Raw genomic sequence first — 19,233 nt, 5'->3', positions numbered from 1 at the left:
GGGACAATAAAAGGCCTCTCAAAAATGTGTAGTTTTGACACAACACAGTGCCACATATGTCTCAAGTTTTGAGGGAGCGTGCAATTGTCATGCTGACTGCAGGAATGTCCACCAGAGCTGTTGCTAGAGAATTGAATGTTAATTTATCTACCATAAGCTGCCTCCAACGTCCTGTGACGAGCCTCCCACTCTGTCTGCCGTATTCTCTCTCTGTTATTTCCTTATTAGGATGCTGGTGGGCGGAGTTGGGAGGGTCGTCAGCTACATGGGAAACACCTGGGCCCGGTGTCTCCCAGGATAAATACACCACTTCCCCATTCATGGAGGAGACTCTCTCCATGCAGACACCTTTATGGATTTTGTTGTGTTTCTTGGTGGTTTTTGGGTTGTTTGTGACAACATCTTTCAACACCCTGCATTATCACATTCATGCATGCAAAACACTCACTTACACTACTGATTACTGATTACACACACCATTGTATATTTTCCTTAGTTGCTTTAGTTAATAAATATATCTTTTGTTACTCCTTATCTCCACGTTGTCTCCCTTTTGTTACGGGCTTTGAGCCAGTTCGTGACAAGTAGGTCGAATTGGCAGTACTTCCATCCGGCCTCACAACTGCACACCACGTTTATGGCATCTTATGGGGAAGCAAGAGTGTCCCATGGTAGCGGTGGGGTTATGGTATGGGCAGGCAAATGCTACAGACAACGAACCCAATTGTATTTCATGGATGGCAATTTGAATGCACAAAAAAACAGTGCAGAAATCCTGAGGCCCATTGTTTTAAAGTATCTGTGACCAACAGATGCATATCTGTATTCCCAGTCATATGAAATCCATATATTAGGTCCAAATGAATTCATTTAAATTGACTGATAACCTCATATGAACTGTAACTCAGTAAAATCAATGATATTGTTGTATGCTGCGTTTATATTTTTGTTCAGTGTAGATATAGCTGGAACTATTAGCTATATTTACAAGACAAAACTATATCTTATCCGTGTTGTTAATACTATATATTTAATCTCTTGAGGATTGTTTGCGTTGAATTTCAAAGCTTGAGGCTTTAAATATGCATAAAGCCATGAGTGCATGAATGGCCTGGATATGGGTTGTAAGAGCTGACCTCAAATCCAACCAGAGACCATACTCACAGATTCAATATACACTGAGTTTACAAAATATTAGGAACACCTGCTTTTTCCATGATCAGGTGAATCCAGGTGAAAGCTATGATGTAATTTGTTAAATCCACAGTGTAGATGAAGGGAGGAGACAGGATAAACCTTTCCTGCAGTCAAATGACCAAAGCGCCACCTAGTGGCATCATGGGTGGAATGTTATTACTATTTTTCATAATTAATAAACATTTATTGATTTTTACACCAAAAATCCAGTGTTTCTATGTCAAACGGTTTTGTTATTTCAGTCTTCTGTAATGTACATTGGGGGCGTGCTGCAGAGATGGTTGTCCTTCTGGAAGGTTCTCCCATCCCCACAGAGGAACTCTAGTGCTCGGTCAGAGTGACCACCAGGTTCTTGGTCACCTCCATGACGAAGGCCCTTCGCCCCGATTGCTCAGTTTGGCCGGACGGCCAGCTCTAGGAAGAGTCTTGGTGGTTCCAAACTTCTTCCATTTAAGAATGATGGAGGCCACTGTGTTCTTGTGGACATTCATTGCTGCAGACATTTTTTGGTACCCTTCTCCAGATCTGTGCCTCGACACAATCCTGTCTCCGAGCTCTACGGACAATTCCTTCGACCTCATGGCTCGGTTTCTGCTCCCACATGCACTGTTAACTGTGGAACCTTATATAGACAGGTGTGTTCCTTTCCAAATCATGTCCAATAAACTGAATTTACCACAGGTGGACTACAATCAAGTTGTAGAAACATCTCATGGATGATCAATGGAAACAGGATGCACCTGAGCTCAATTTCAAGTCAAAGCAAAAGGTCTGCATACCTATGTAAATAAGGTTGTTTTTTTGCAAACATTTTTTAAAGCCTGTTTTCACTTTTGTCTTTATGGGGTATTGTGTGTAGAGTCATGAGGATTTTTTATTTTATTTAATCCATTTTGTTGAAGACTACCAAGACATTTTTTGACCCTGATTTAGCCCACTGCAATAAAAAGTTAAAGAAGGATTTTTAAGCCTTGGGACAATTAAGACATGGATTGTGTTTGTGTGACATTCAGAGGTTGAATCGACAAGAAAACAAAGATTTAAGTGCCTTTGAACGGTGTATGGTAGAAGGTGCCAGGTGCACTGGTTTGAGTGTGTCAAGATCTGCAACGGTACTGGGTCTTTCACGCTCAACAGTTTCCTGTGTGTATCAAGAATGGTCCACCACCCAAAGGATATCCAGCCAACTTGACACAACTGTGGCAAGCATTGGAGTCACATGGGCCAGCATGCCTGTGGAACGCTTTCGACACCTTGTAGAGACACCTTGTATATGCCCCAAATAATTGAGGCTGTTCTGAGGGCAAAAGGGGTTTGCAACTCAATATTAGGAAGGTGTACCTAATGTTTTGTACACTCAGTGTATGTTTGGTTTCAAGGATGCCTATAAAGATTAAGATCTTCTCCAAGTACAACAATGATTTGAATGTATACTTTTGAAATACTAAACCCCCTCTCATTCTCATAACAATCCATATCCCCTGCCATTGACTGTTTAAAGCAATCCCTCTGTGCTATCAGGCATTGTGTACGTTCTATCACTGAATATGTGATGCTTCATAGTCACTGTTGGATGTGAACCATTAAGTTGCACATTTAGTCTGTATGTAAAAGTATATACTATGCATGATAATTATTTACTCCATATGGTTGAGCTTTTGATCAAATTGAGTTATACTGTATTGTATATTCAGCAGCCTACACCTTGACCAAACCGGCCCCATACGCGCGTCCGCCATTGTGGTCATGTCGATTTTGTCTCTCCCCACCAGACACGTTTATGACGCGTTTATGAAGTTAAAATATAAAAACCAACTGTGAACCAACTCTATTCATTTGGAGACTGGTCGAAACACACATGAAACATTCATGGACATTTAGCTAGCTTGTTGTTGCTAGCTACTTTGTCCTGGGAGATAAACTTTGGGTTGTTATTTTCCCTGAAATCCATAATGGTCCTATTTTTTGCTGGATCTCTGTAGAATTTTTACCCATTTTGAGTTAACACACGATTTTGTATCTCTACTTTGACAATTATTTCACAGCTAAAGGGGAGGCCTAGTTAGTTTTCTTTGATTAAATCAAATTGTATTTGTCAAATGCGCTGAGTACAACAGGTACTTTCACCTTACAGTGAAATGCTTACTTACAAGCCCTTAACCAACATTGCAGTTTTAAGAAAAATAAGTGTTAAGTAAAAAAAATAAATAGATAAGTAAAAAATAGTTAAAGAGCAGCAGTAAAATAACAGTAGCGATGCTATATGCAGGGGGTACCGGTACAGAGTCAATGTGCGGGGGCACAGGTTGGTCGAGGATTAATCTCTCCACATTCATCTTTCAATCACCCACTTGGGTTAGTATGCTTGGGAAAACCAATGAGTAGATGAGAAAGGCAGGACTTACAGCGCATCAGCGCATCCAAACTGCCCGTTGATGCACGAGCAGTTTGGATGAAATTAGTGAATAACATGTATGTGTTGCAATGCTCACGTACGCAACCTGGCCGGTCTAGTCGGCATGTTACTGGTAAAGTCAACAGCATGTGTTTCATGCTATACCATGATACTGTAGTAGCATACACATCAATAAGTTCATATTTGTATGTCTTTCTCCACCAGTGAATGACTCCAATGTTCAGTTCCTGGACCAGGATGATGATGATGACCCTGACACAGAATTGTACCTCACTCAGCCCTTTGCCTGTGGGACGGCCTTCGCAGTCAGTGTGCTGGATTCCCTGATGAGTGCGGTAAGACACAAAACCCAGACCTGAAGGCTTGTGTTGGCTCCCCTGAGCGATTGGCTAGGCTTTAGCTCAGTGGGCTCGCCAGAGACCCGGGTTCGGACCACAGTTGATAACGCAAAGTGCTTGTGGTTTAGACATTTCATAACCTAAATGCGCAATGAAAATATTGGTTAGGAAGGTGTAACTATAGATGTTTTTAACTAAAAGGTATCTATACAGACATCATCATATCAAGCAAGGTCTTAGTGGAATCCCATTCGTACAATTGCATTTTATGTCCCAGTGTTTAAAAAGCTCCCGGAAGACAGACACGAAAGCCTGGCACTTTACCTGGTATGATGGCTTCATCTGTCTACCTTTCACTTTGACTGAGAAGCTGCCTTCAAGTGCGATTCACTGTAGACAAAGGTCATGCTACTTAATAGATTGGCCTCGTCCATCATTCTGCTCTGGAGCCCTGACAGCGGCCCAGCCAGGGGACATGTTCCTGTGTAGAACAAACAAGGACAGACAGACAGAGAGACAGCTGTAGCCTCTATAGTCTACAGCGTTAGAAAGCGGCAGACATCACAGTACAGGCTCACTAATGGGGAACAAAGCAGTAACCAAGATGTGCATGATATTAGGGAGAAGGGACAGAGATATCAAAAGGCCTGAACATGTTCTCTAGTCTACATTGGTGTAACTGACTAACAGGAGGTTGTTACATATTTATTATCCCACCACTGCTACTCTACTGTTGTCTCTTTTCTATCCGGCTAAACCTTTCATTCCCGATCTTACCACTCCTAAGAGTACTTCAACAGCATGAATGTGTAGGAACCAGTCACTGTAGCTCTGTCTGATGGACGTGAAAGGAGAGGAGTGAGAGAGAGTGTAACCTGCAGTAATTGGAATATCCTGTTTGTTCAGTCTGGGTGCAGGGCGACGTGAAGAGACAGGCCAGGGTTAGATAGCACTGTCTCTTCAGGCTGCATGGCACTTTGTGTGGATTCAGCTGTGACTTTGCCTGGGTTTGCTTTGCTTAAGGATACTCCCTCTCTCTCTCTCTCTCTCTCTCTCTCTCTCTCTCTCTCTCTCTCTCAATCTCCTTCATCCTTTCAGACATACTTCAATGATAATATCCTCACCCTGATCCGGACGCTGGTAACAGGGGGGGCCACTCCGGAGCTGGAGGGTCTGTTGGCGGAGGAGAACGCATTACGAGGAGGCTACAGCACGCCGCAGACCCTCGCTAACCGGGACAGGTGTCGTGTGGCACAGCTAGCCTTGTACGACGGGCCTTTCGCTGACTTGGGAGTAAGTGACTGGTTGTGTTTTGTCACCTCGGCTTGCAGTAGAGAGAAGTCCTTCGGGGCTGTTTGCTCATCGGGGCCAGTAGGGGAGAACAGGGCATGTGGAGATGGCTGGGTGATATGATATATCCAGGCCTGTGACCCCTATCATAGCAAATGCTGTACCATACAAACAATGGACGTGTTTATAATGAAATTCGTTTTGAGGGAGATATACTATGTTCATATGTAAATACACCTTTCATTCACATAAAGAAATATATGTATTTTTATCCGATTTTTTTTTTATTGAGATCTGTATCATTTGACAAACGTGTGTGAAATATCAAAACTCCGTATGAAATGTTCTGCTTCTCTGCCTTACAGGATGGTGGCTGCTACGGTGACTTATTTTGTAAAGCTTTAAAAACATACAACATGCTGTGCTTCGGAATTTATCGATTAAGAGACGCACATTTAAACACACAAAGTCATACAAGTCAATGCACTAAACGGTGAGTATGTTGTAGCTTAAATTACTGTTGGCAGAATGTCCACTACCCAGGAGGCAAAACTGGTTGCAACGACATCATTACAACTAGATTTCAACCGTTGTAATATGTTTGTAATTACGCCATTTCAACCAGCTTTGGCATCTGGTTGATCATTTTTTGGGATAAATCAATTGTAGATCATCTGTATTGATGACTCATCACTGGCTCTTTCCTCTTTAGGTATGTGATAACCAATCCGCCATATGGTTTTGAGTTGGTGCCATCAGACCTGATCTTCTGCCTGATGCAGTTTGACCACAATGCGGGCCAGTCCAGGGCCAGCCTCTCCCACAGCTCCCACTCCTCCCATTCTTCCAGCAAAAAGAGCTCCTCCGTCCATTCTCTCACTGCCACCAACCGTACCAACCGCGCCAAGAGCAGGGACTCACGGGACAAACAGAAGTATGTACCCCTCTAAAGATGTTGCATCCCAAATGGTACCCTATTCTCTATATAGTACACTACTTTTGACCAGAGCCCTAATGGCCATTTCATTTATGGTACAAAAGGTTAATAAAATATAAAAGTGTTACTGCTTGACAGTTAGTGTCTCTTTTAAATCATTACCAATTTGGGGGCAAAAAAAGAAAAAAGATTCTTGCTTTTAGGGTTCAGGGAATAGGGGGCCATTTGGGATGTAACCATGTTTGTCGAGTAATGCCTGTTAACTGTCTTAACTGTTGTCAAGTGTCCTATCCAGTTTCTTCTCACTGATCGACATCAATGGCTCTATAACATAGAAATCAAAATGGCTACCGAAGTGCCTTAAGTCGATGATGACAGCCAGTGCTTGACTTGGGCCAGAGCTGAGCGCTGTACTGGCACTTCAAAAAAAAAATAACCGGCTCCTCTATAAAACAAAATAGCATGTTGCCGGCCCAGATTCCCACACCAAGGCAAAAAAGTTTGATCAAAGTGGAATGAAGGCAGGATCTGCATTGAATAATAGCAAGGGAGAGTGGGCATTAATTTTTCTGATTCCACTTTGTTCAAGTTTATTTGCTGCTAGTCAGTGAATCTGCGTGTGACAGTAGACGTGTGCAGATTGAAAATGTGCTGGCCTGAATGGCATGATGCACAGTTCCAAGTTGTCAAATGAAGGTTTGTAAGGTCATGGAAATTAGTTTCATAATTGTTGTTAATGTACATCATGAAAGCACACTTTTAAATATGATCAATCAATTAAAAAATGACATATCAGCCATTATCTGAATGACCCTTCAGTGCATGTCTGTGGTGCTGCATGTGTGCCAGTGTGAGTGGGCTGCTGCCCAAGGAGAGAGAGCGCGACATTTCAACAGCCGGTATAAAAGAATGACAGACAACAGTCTAATTAGATGGCCAAATCAAAACATAACTTGTAGCAGCTTTGTCACCATTTAATTATAGCTAACTAAGCATTAATGTAGTTGTCGCCTTTCCACCGGCACTATAGATAGCCTAAATACATCTGCACCGTAGGAAAGCTGGGATTCCCCTCTACGGAAAAGTTTGAAAATGTGTGCATTCCCTACTGTTAGTCGCTCTGGATAAGAGCATCTGCTAAACTACTTAAATTTAAATGTATTAAACAGTTATTGTGACAATGTAAAAAATGATCTAAGAATAGCCTAATTGACAAATAACTTCCTGTGATGAGATCGCCCCTGAAACAGTAATATCTGAGCCTTATACAGTACCAGTCAAACTACTCATTCAAGGGTTTTTCTATATGTTACTATTTTCTACATTGTATAATAATAGTGAAGACATCAAAACTATGAAATAACACATATGGAATAATGTAGTAACCAAAAAGGTGTTTAACAAATCAAACTATATTTTGGATTTTAGATTCTTCAAAGTAGCCATCCTTTGCCTTGATGACAGCTTTGCACACTGTTACACACAGCAAGGAGTCATCATGTCAGGTAGTCCTGGGGCATGGTCCTAGGGCTCAGGTCCTCCGAGAGAGAGAAAGAAGGAGATAATTAGAGAACGCACACTTAGATTCACACAGGACACCGAATAGGACAGGAGAAGTACTTCAGATATAACAAACTGACCCTAGCCCCCCGACACAAACTACTGCAGCATAAATACTGGAGGCTGAGACAGGAGGGGTCAGGAGACACTGTGGCCCCATCCGAGGACACCCCCGGACAGGGCCAAACAGGAAGGATATAACCCCACCCACTTTGTCAAAGCACAGCCCCCACACCACTAGAGGGATATCTTCAACCACCAACTTACCATCCTGAGACAAGGCTGAGTATAGCCCACAAAGATCTCCGCCATGGCACAACCCAAGGGGGCGCCAACCCAGACAGGATGACCACATCAGTGAATCAACCCACTCAGGTGACGCACCCCTTCCAGGGACGGCATGAGAGAGCCCCAGTAAGCCAGTGACTCAGCCCCTGTAATAGGGTTAGAGGCAGAGAATCCCAGTGGAAAGAGGGGAACCGGCCAGGCAGAGGCAGCAAGGGCGGTTCGTTGCTCCAGAGCCTTTCCGTTCACCTTCCCACTCCTGGGCCAGACTACACTCAATCATATGACCCACTGAAGAGATGAGTCTTCAGTAAAGACTTAAAGGTTTGAGACCGAGTTTGCGTCTCTCACATGGGTAGGCAGACCATTCCATAAAAATGGAGCTCTATAGGAGAAAGCCCTGCCTCAGGCTGTTTGCTTAGAAATTCTAGGGACAATTAGGAGGCCTGCGTCTTGTGACCGTAGCGTACGTGTAGGTATGTACGGCAAGACCAAATCAGAGAGATAGGTAGGAGCAAGCCTATGTAATGCTTTGTAGGTTAGCAATAAAACCTTGAAATCAGCCCTTGCTTTGACAGGAAGCCAGTGTAGAGAGGCTAGCACTGGAGTAATATGATCAAATTTTTTGGTTCTAGTCAGGATTCCAGCAGCCGTATTTAGCACCAACTGAAGTTTATTTAGTGCTCTATCCGGGTAGCCGGAAAGTAGAGCATTGCAATAGTCTAACCTAGAAGTGACAAAAGCATGGATTAATTTTTCTGCATCATTTTTGGACAGAAAGTTTCAGATTTTTGCAATGTTACGTAGATGGAAAAAAGCTGTCCTTGAAATGGTCTTGATATGTTCTTCAAAAGAGAGATCAGGGTCCAGAATAACGCCGAGGTCCTTCACAGTTTTATTTGAGACGACTGTACAACCATTAAGATTAATATATATGGACTTGGTCTTTTACCAAATAGGGCAATCTTCTGTATAACACCCCTACTTTGATGAATCTCAAATATATTTGGATTTGTTTAACACTTTTTTGGTTACTACATGATCCCATATGTGTTATTCCATAGCTGTGATGTCTTCACTATTATTCTACAATGTAGAAAATAGTTTAAAAAATTAAGAAAAACCTGCAATGAGTATGTGTGTCCAAACTTTTGACTGGTACTGTATATAAACATGTCTAGTTAGATACCTTATCCATTTGATCCCTGATTCATTGAATGAGAGAATAGTATTTGGTTTTAATATTTTATATCAAGGGTGGCAACAGCAAGCAGCCTTCCAGTGTCAATAATGCGTACTTTTTCATGTAGACTATAATAATAGCCATGCAAATTTGGTTAAAAGTCATGGAGAAGTCATTGAAAATCTGTATGAACCCGTAACAGTGAATAATCAGAGGTCTCTATAGCATAATGTAATTTTTGAATTTCGCCGAACATAGTTTAATGGACCAACTTGGAAAAAGACAGCTCCAGCACTTCTTTCATCCCAATTCAAGCGCTGATAACAGCAGAAGATAACACTTGATATTAAGATCCCTTAAAACTTCTTGATGCACCCATCCCGTTAGCGGGATCATTTTCGTCAACATCCACTGAATTGCAGAGCGCAAAATTCAAATTAAATTACTAAAAACGGTCTCCCGGGTGGCACAGTGGTTAAGGGCACTGTACTGCAGCGCCAGCTGTGCCACCAGCGACTCTGGCTTTGTGCCCAGGCTCTGTCGTAACCGGCCGCGACCGGGAGGTCCGTGGGGCGACGCACAGTTGGCCTAGCGTCGTCCGGGTTAGGGAGGGGTTGGCCGGTAGGGATATCCTTGTCTCATCGCGCACCAGCGACTCTTGTGGCGGGCCGGGCGCAGTGCGTGCTAACCAAGGTTGCCAGGTGCACGGTGTTTCCTCCGACACATTGGTGCGGCTGGCTTCCGGGTAGGATGTGCGCTGTGTTAAGAAGCAGTGCGGCTTGGTTAGGTTGTGTATCGGAGGACGCATGACTTTCAACCTTCGTCTCTCCCGAGCCCATACGGGAGTTGTAGCGATGAGACAAGATAGTAGCTACTAAAAACAATTGGATACCACGAAATTGGGGAGAAAACGGGGTAAAAAAAGAAGAAAAAAAGACTAAAACAATTCATTTTCATTAAATCACAAGTGCAATATAGCAAAACACAGCTTAGTTTGTTGTTAATCCACATGGCGTGTCAGATTTCAAAAAAGCTTTTCGGCGAAAGCATACCAAGCGTTGATGTAACAAAACATTACAAACCGCTAGCAGCCAAGTAGATTGGTCACGAAAGTCAGAAAAGCAATAAAATGAATCGCTTACCTTTGATGATCTTCGGATGTTTGCACTCACAAGACTCTGTTACACAATAAATGTTCCTTTTGTTCCATAAAGATTATTTTTATATCCAAAATACCTCCATTTGGTTCGTGCGTTATGTTCAGAAATCCACAGGCTCGAGCGGTCACGACCAGGCAGAAATTCCAAATAGTATCCATAAAGTTTGTAGAAACATGTCAAACGTTTTTTATAATCAATCCTTAGGTTGTTTTTACGATATATATAATCGATAATATTTCAACCGGGACTAGCTTCTTCAATAGGAGAGAGAGAAAATGTCTGCTCCAAGCTGTTGCGCATGCAAAACGCTGCTGCCACCCAGCCATACAATGATGCAATGTGATCTTTCTCGCTCATTTTTCAAAATAAAATCCTGAAACTTTGTCTAAAGACTGTTCACACCATGGGGAAGCCATAGGAAAAGGAATCTGGTTGATACCCCTTTAAATGGAGTGAAGGCAGGCAATGGAACAGAGAGCTTTCAGGAAAAACAGCACTTCCAGGTTGGATTTTCCTCAGGTTTTCGCCTGCAATATCAGTTCTGTTGTAATCACAGACAATATTTTGACAGTTTTGGAAACTTTAGAGTGTTTTCTGTCCTAATCTGACAATTATATGCATATTCTAGATTCTGGGCCTGAGAAATAGGCAGTTTAATATGGGTATGTTTTTCATCCAAACATCAACATACTGCCCCCTAGTCTCAAGAGGTTTATTAAGCCATTTCTAAACAGTTTACTTACATGTATTAATCATTGTTCCTATATTTGTAAAGGTCAGTAAGTAATCTCTAAATAGGCATTTAAGCATTTTAATTATTTATTACTGAGTTAAGATAATTCACAAGCTGTTTGATCATAGTATGTTCACAATTTCAAAATAATTTATAATGTACTACCAGTGTACTAATAAACCAGTTATAAAGCAGTTATTGTCAACTCATCAGATTACTTATAAGGCATGTGTTAATGGTTGATTAATGGTTTGACTCACTTTTTATAAACATATTTATAAATGTATTTATCTATGTCAGGTTTTCCCACACTGAGCAATGCCGTCGGCATATATAAAAAATGTATATACAGTACATATTTTTTCTTCACATTTTCAAACAGTCCATTTATATTTTCCAAAGGGACTATAAATTTGGGTGAGGTGTGAGTAGCCTCGTTTCACTGCCAAAAATAAAATTTAACCGTTGTGTGTTCAGCGAAATAACAACACAATGTCAAGTACAGGTAGCCTAGTTAAATAATTAACATCCAATCACATTAACCATTACTTTTTTTGCGGGAATTCCACTAACAGTCCATAAGTAGCCAAACGCAGCTGCTGCTCAATCCATTTGCTTGAAAATTGATAAGTGGTTAAAAAAGTAAGGCTTGTGTCCATAGAGACACATACCAGCTCTACTGGTAGTACTGCTACTACCAGCAGTACTACACCTGTCAACGACACAAGTTGTTCTGCTTCCGCGAGCACATCCAATGCTAGCATCAGTAATTCTACATTTGTTGTTAGCCCAGCAAACATCGACACTGACAGTTGTGAATCTGATGCAGCCGAAGAGCTACTGCCCCCTTACCCGGGAAAGCATCGAACAACAGACCGGGACGTTGGACCATCGAAGAGGCGCAAATATGATGAGAACTACATTGATTTGAGGTTCACTTATATTAGGAGTAGTGCCTTTCCTCAGCCACAGTGTGTTATATGTGCAAAAGTACTATCTCAGAACTCCGTGAAACTTGTGCAGACATTTAGAGACAAAACATGGCAATTTGAAAAATAAGCCACGGGAGTAGTAAGACATGTATAAAAGCAACAGATACCATTAATAAGAAGGGTCTAGAAGCATCTTATATGGTGAGCTACCGAGTGGCTAGGACTGGCAAGCCCCATGTTATTGTGGAGGACTTCATTCTTCCTGGCTGGGACAATGCTGGGGGAAAAGGCCCAAAAAACTATATAGGTCCAAACGGCCCTATGAGACTATTTTTTCACTGCAGTGACGGATAAGGGATATATCTCAGTCCAGAGATGGAAGGTGTCACTGGACTCCTAATTATCCCATTATCCAATCCGCGAAATCGAGAAGATTGAAATAATACTCGTTTTTTTATTAAACTGCCTTGTTTATCAGCATGCTAGGCTAACTAATGCTAAAGCAGTCCATTGGATTCCAGAACACTCCTGACAGCAACTCACCCCAATGCTAGGCGTCACATGCTGTTTATAAATGGTTTATTAAGCCAAGGCTCCAGCTGAATATAATGCAATACTACACTTGTAATCTCTTGTAATCTCTAAACAAGGAACTACTCACACAAACTGCATACTGAGAGATCATTTGTGTGTGATCTCCTTGAGAATACTGAAGTTTAAGTGTGGGTTTACAGGATATCTTTAACAGTTACTGAGGTTGCTGAGTGAATGCTACAATGGTTAGTACTCTAGGTGAGACTACAAATATACTTACAAGCTTGTTTTTATTTATCTTGCATATTTTTTGGTCTTACATAGCATACTTATTCTAGTATTTTAATATAGGCGAATGCCTCTTTTAGATATATTAAGTTTGGATGTTGCATGCTTTTCATATTTTTTAAAAATTACAGTCAAATCAAAAAAGAGTACCATTTATACAGTAGCATGGACAACTCTCTGAACGCTGTGGAAACAAGCATGGACATTCTATAGTTGCTTTGCATTTGTATACCAATGTAGAGTACATGCTGTAACATCATTTTATACAATTATTAGCAAATTAATTGGAACCATGTTACCGTAATACACTTTGATGTGTTCAAATGTTTTTAGGGATGGATATTAAGCTAGCCTGAGGTTAGAACTTTTTATACTGGGCTAGTAGATAATCTGACAAACAAGCTAGCCAGGCCAGTGAAATGTTCAAATATCGCATGGCACAGATTTTGGACATGAATTTGTGATCTACTAGCCTGGCTGGTCAGTGCCCAAAATCCTTAAAGGAATACTTTGGGATTTTGGCAATGAGGCCCTTTTATCTACTGCTCCAGAGAGAGATGAACTCGTAGATACCCATGCTAGTAGATACCTATAGACTTCCAGACATTGCTCCAACGCCAGTAAGCATTGGCTCTCGAAACGACCTCTAACTTCCTTCATAGTGGACACAGAGACATAAACATGGTATACACGAGTTCATCTGACTCAGAGGAAGTAGATTCAAAATCCTGAAGAACCCCTTTAAGTTTCATCCTAGCACATTTAGACTGGTTATTAGACATACAGTGGGGAGAACAAGTATTTGATACACTGCTGATTTTGTAGGTTTTGCTACTTACAAAGCATGTAGAGGGCCGGTTATTTTTTATCATAGGTACACTTCAACTGTGAGAGATGGAATCTAAAACAAAAATCCAGAAAATCACATTGTATGATTTATAAGTAATTATGACATAAGTATTTAATACATCAGAAAAGCACAACTTAATATTTGGTACAGAAACCTTTGTTTGCAATTACAGAGATCATATGTTTCCTGTAGTTCTTGACCAGGTTTGCACACACTGCAGCAGGGATTTTGGCCCACTCCTCCATACAGACCTTCTCCAGATCCTTCAGGTTTCGGGGCTGTCGCTGGTCAATAAGGACTTTCAACTCCCTCCAAAGATTTTCTATTGGGTTCAGGTCTGGAGACTGGCTAGGCCACTCCAGGACCTTGAGATGCTTCTTACGGAGCCACTCCTTAGTTGCCCTGGCTGTGTGTTTCGGGTCGTTCTCATGCTGGAAGACCCAGCCACGACCCATCTTCAATGCTCTTACTGAGGGAAGGAGATTGTTGGCCAAGATCTCACGATACATGGCCCCATCCATCCACCCCTCAATACGGTGCAGTCGTCCTGTCCCCTTTGCAGAAAAGCATCCCCAAAGAAGGTTTCCACCTCCAGGCTTCACAGTTGGGATGGTGTTCTTGGGTTTGCACTCATCCTTCTTCTTCCTCCAAACACAGCGAGTGGAGTTTAGACCAATAAGCTCTATTTTTGTCTCATCACACCACATGACCTTCTCCCATTCCTCCTCTGGATCATCCAGATGGTCATTGGCAAACTTCAGATGGGCCTGGACATGCGCTGGCTTGAGCAGGGGGACCTTGCGTGCGCTGCAGGATTTTAATCCATGACGGTGTAGTGCGTTACTAATGGTTTTCTTTGAGACTGTGGTCCCAGCTCTCTTCAGGTCATTGACCAGGTCCTGCCGTGTAGTTCTGGGCTGATCCCTCACCTTCCTCATGATCATTGATGCCCCACAAGGTGAGAACTTGCATGGAGACCCAGACCAAGGGTGATTGACTGTCACCTTCCATTTTCTAATAATTGCACCAACAGTTGTCCTTACACAGCTCTCTGGTCTTGGCCATTGTGAAGAGGTTGGAGTCTGTTTGATTGAGTGTGTGTACAGGTGTCTTTTATACAGGTAACGAGTTCAAACAGGTGCAGTTAATACAGGTAATGAGTGGAGAGCAGGAGGGCTTCTTAAAGAAAAACTAACAGGTCTGTGAGAGCCGGAATTCTTACTGGTTGGTAGGTGATCAAATACTTATGTCATGCAATTAATGCTAATTAATTACTTAAAAATCACACAATGTGATTTTCTGGATTTTTGTTTTAGATTCCGTCTCTCACAGTTGAAGTGTACCTATGATAAAAATTACAGACCTCTACGTGCTTTGTAAGTAGGAAAACCTGCAAAATCGGCAGTGTATCAAATACTTGTTCTCCCCACTGTATGGTTTTACAATGTATGATGCCTATTTGTCTTACATGCGTAGTTCACACTTGTTTTTCTAAAGTGCAACAAGGATGAATAAAATGGGCCAAGGTATGGATGCGATGAATGAATATGCATGAAGTAGATAATGCATCAAAGTCATGCCCTTGTTGACTTTTTTTTGCTTTCTAAATGAAAGCAAAGAAGCTTCTGGTGTTTCCAAAATAAATGCTACAACGCCTGACAGCATCCCAGACCTGCATGACTATAAGCTCGTCATCAGTCCCTCTTAAATACTCTATTATGGAGTAGTTTATATGACCACACCAAATGGTTTGATGCCACTTTGACTTGTTTTCAGACAAATTAAACAGCAAACACATTTTCCAGATGGGGACAATAAAGTAAACAAGTGAAGTCAGTCAAAGTAGAGTAAATCCTTTCAGCCATTATGGATCTTTCTACAGTAATCACCAGATACTTCAGCCATTATGGATCTTTCTACAGTAATCACCAGATACTTCAGCCATTATCCATGTTTCTACACTAACCACCAGATACTTCAGCCATTCTGTATGTTTCTACACTAACCACCAGATACTTCAGCCATTATGGATCTTTCTACAGTAATCACCAGATACTTCAGCCATTATCCATGTTTCTACACTAACCACCAGATACTTCAGCCATTCTGTATGTTTCTACACTAACCACCAGATACTTCAGCCATTATGGATCTTTCTACACTAACCACCAGATACTTCAGCCATTATGGATCTTTCTACGCTAACCATCAGATACTTCAGCCATTTTGGATCTTTCTACACTAATCACCAGATACTTCAGCCATTATGGATCTTTCTACACTAACCACTAGATACTTCAGCCATTATGGATCTTTCTACACTAACCACCATATACTTCAGCCATTATGGATCTTTCTACAGTAACCACCAGATACTTCAGCCATTATGGATCTTTCTACAGTAATCACCAGATACTTCAGCCATTATCCATGTTTCTACACTAACCACCAGATATTTCAGCCATTCTGTATGTTTCTACACTAACCACCAGATACTTCAGCCATTATGGATCTTTCTACACTAACCACCAGATACTTCAGCCATTATGGATCTTTCTACACTAACCATCAGATACTTCAGCCATTATGGATCTTTCTACACTGATCACCAGATACTTCAGCCATTATGGATCTTTCTACACTAACCACCAGATACTTCAGCCATTATGGATCTTTCTACACTAACCACCATATACTTCAGCCATTATGGATCTTTCTACACTAACCACCAGATACTTCAGCCTTTATGGATCTTTCTACTCTAACCACCAGATACTTCAGCCATTATGGATCTTTCTACACTAACCACCAGATACTTCAGCCATGATGGATCTTTCTACACTAACCACCAGATACTTCAGCCATTATGGATCTTTCTTCACTAACCACCAGATACTTCAGCCATTATGGATCTTTCTACACTAACCACCAGATACTTCAGCCATTATGGATCTTTCTACACTAACCACCAGATACGTCAGCCATTAGGGATCTTTCTACACTAACCACCATATACTTCTGTGAAAGTACACTTGTTAGGACAATGTCATTGAATAAGTAATTTCATCATTTAATATATACAGTACGGATATCAAATCAACCGTCAGTTGGTCTTGTAGTTCTAATTTGATCCACACAATGCAGGTTGCATCAAGCCAAACCCTAAAGCCCCTCATAAAGCAATATTACTTTTGAATTATTTTAAATCTTGAATATAAACATTATCGATTTTGGGTAGATTTTGGGTAGATCCCAAATGGGACCCTATTCCCATTTGCACTACGTTTGACCAGGACCCATAAAGCTCTGGGTCAAAAGTACTGCACTATATAAGGATTAGGGTGCCATTAGGGACGCAACCTATGAGTCCATTTCAGCCATCCCAGCTGACCCAGAGCTGAATGCATTGATTGTTATAGACTATTGTACTGTGGCGTTACATTATGATATTTGCATTGCATGACCACTGACACACACAACAGCATGGTAAACTATTCTATAAAGATAGCTTGCTATCTGACATTAGGTCCCATTCAGCTTAAACAGTACTGATTTGGAATGCTTATGATATAGCCTTTTAATCACTTAGACATTTTGGAAACAGTGATTGCACTCCAAGTGGCACCTTATTCCCTAGTGCACTACTTTTGACCAGTTCCCTATGGGCTCTGGTCAAAAGAAGGTGCACTGTATAGGGAATAGGGTGACATTTAAGACGGAACCAGTAACATCCACAAACCATTAACTGTTTAATTTCTCTGTTGCTTCTCAGAAAAGACATGGTTTACAGATGAGCCTGAGAACGCGGCCTACCACAGGAACATTCACATCAAGCCAATGAGTACTAGTCACAGTAGTCACACAGCCAACCACCAGGTCAACCAGAACCCTTACAAATCCACCAACAACCATATTCCATCCATCAGAGAGGTGGAGGACGAATGCTGAACTACAGAACCCCATGTTGACACCTACAGTTGAACCCACCTGTAGAACACCTGGAAAAAGAACTTGGAACTCGAACCCAAGAACATCTAGAACCCACCTAGAGAACCCATGGAAGTACACCTAGAACCCGTGGAACTGGAACCCGAAGAACACCTTAAAGCTTGAATCTTTAGTTGCTTTAATGATATATACCCATTGAATCTTGAAGAATATAACTTAAACTTGCCTCATGAGCTTAGTTCAACTGTCGTACCCCATCAGAACCCAAAATATAAGTTTGTTTTACTCCAATGTTTGTAAACAATGTAAATGTAAACAAATACTGTATAGCCTCAAAACATGGTTAAAACTGTAATGTTGATATTTTGGCTGGTCAGTCCTTGCATCCATAGCTCTCTCTCTGAATTAGAGAGTGGTTACATTGCACCAGGCCCGTCCCTCAGCTTTTTTACCCCCCAAAAAAGGGTTGACCACTTTATTGTTTCAAGTAAAGAATCTAGCTTTAAAGGGATACTTTGGGATTGTATATATTTCCCCCAGATTAAAGATGAACTTGTAGATACAATTTGTATGTCTCTGTGTCCAGTATGAAGGAAGTTTGAGTTAGTTTCACGAGCCAATGCTAACTAGCGTTACACATAGACTCCCAGTCATCGCGCTATCTGCTAGTGTGTTAGCATGCTAGCAGATACCCATAGACTTTCAGTTATTGCGCTAACGCAAGTTAGCAACTTCCTTCAAACTGCATGCAGAGACATGGTATCCACTCTGAGGAAGTAGATTTAGGGCCTCATTGCCAAAATTCCGAAGCATTCTTTTAACATAGAACTCCGGAGAACAAATTAGTAGTTGGGACGAACGGGGTGTTTGCATGGGAAAACATCATTCAGTATTCTCCCTCAGATTCCTTCTTCATCAGTCACCAGTTACTGATCACATCAGTACAAACTAACCTCTTGGAAAAGGACAACCTTTTTCCAGTTCATATGTACAGTACATACAGTAACATAATATAAATATATATTTATATATAAATGAAGCAACATAATATACATAAATACAATCATATATCAATCAAATGTACAGTCAGACAGTCACTAACATTAACACTCAGCCATGTAGTTTGCACAGCCAGTTCTTCCTTAGTGACCAGACTCCATCAATTACCCATTTTGGAGAATGAGGGTCGCTTCAGTCAGAATAGATAGCAACGCAACACAAGATTACATATGATGAAACTTTATATTAGATTGTTATGAAACTGGACAAATGATTTGCCATTGAAAGCATTTTCATTTTTTTACTTTCATTTGTAGAATGGTGTTTCAAGACTGACATGTATCCAGTATTGGAAAGTCGTACGCTTTGGGTCCATGTGTTTTTGACATGCCTGGTAAGATACAATACATAACAAAGTTTGCAAAAGGGTATATGGTATTTTTTGTTAAATGCAGTCCCACCATAATTATATTGTTATCGATTTTGATTTCACCATATTATCACTTTGTGGATCGTCATTTAATACGAGTAAATTCCCAAGACTATATTTGTGATTGATTGTCAACATTCATGTCAAAATAGT

General features: G+C 41.2%; 1 protein-coding gene across 5 annotated transcripts in view; it reads left to right on the top strand.

Annotated features, from left to right (window-relative positions):
* LOC112258082 (calcium-activated potassium channel subunit alpha-1) overlaps positions 1–17,950 on the top strand; it is a 222,235-nt gene extending 204,285 nt beyond the window's left edge. For 4 of the 5 annotated variants that reach the window (XM_042326592.1, XM_042326589.1, XM_042326586.1 and 1 more), the window contains 6 exons: positions 3,818–3,948; positions 5,050–5,244; positions 5,607–5,734; positions 5,954–6,175; positions 15,201–15,229; positions 17,476–17,950. In XM_042326592.1, coding sequence (XP_042182526.1) covers positions 3,818–3,948; positions 5,050–5,244; positions 5,607–5,734; positions 5,954–6,175; positions 15,201–15,229; positions 17,476–17,651 — 881 coding nt within the window. In that variant the 3' untranslated portion in view covers positions 17,652–17,950. The remainder of the gene's footprint in view (positions 1–3,817; positions 3,949–5,049; positions 5,245–5,606; positions 5,735–5,953; positions 6,176–15,200; positions 15,230–17,475) is intronic. The other variant, XM_042326594.1, reaches the window with a different exon arrangement.
* The last annotated feature ends 1,283 nt before the right edge of the window (positions 17,951–19,233 follow it).

This window comes from Oncorhynchus tshawytscha, linkage group LG01, assembly GCF_018296145.1.
Source record: "Oncorhynchus tshawytscha isolate Ot180627B linkage group LG01, Otsh_v2.0, whole genome shotgun sequence".
Taxonomy (NCBI): Eukaryota; Metazoa; Chordata; class Actinopteri; order Salmoniformes; family Salmonidae; genus Oncorhynchus; species Oncorhynchus tshawytscha.
This window is presented reverse-complemented; position numbering and strand designations above follow the sequence as displayed.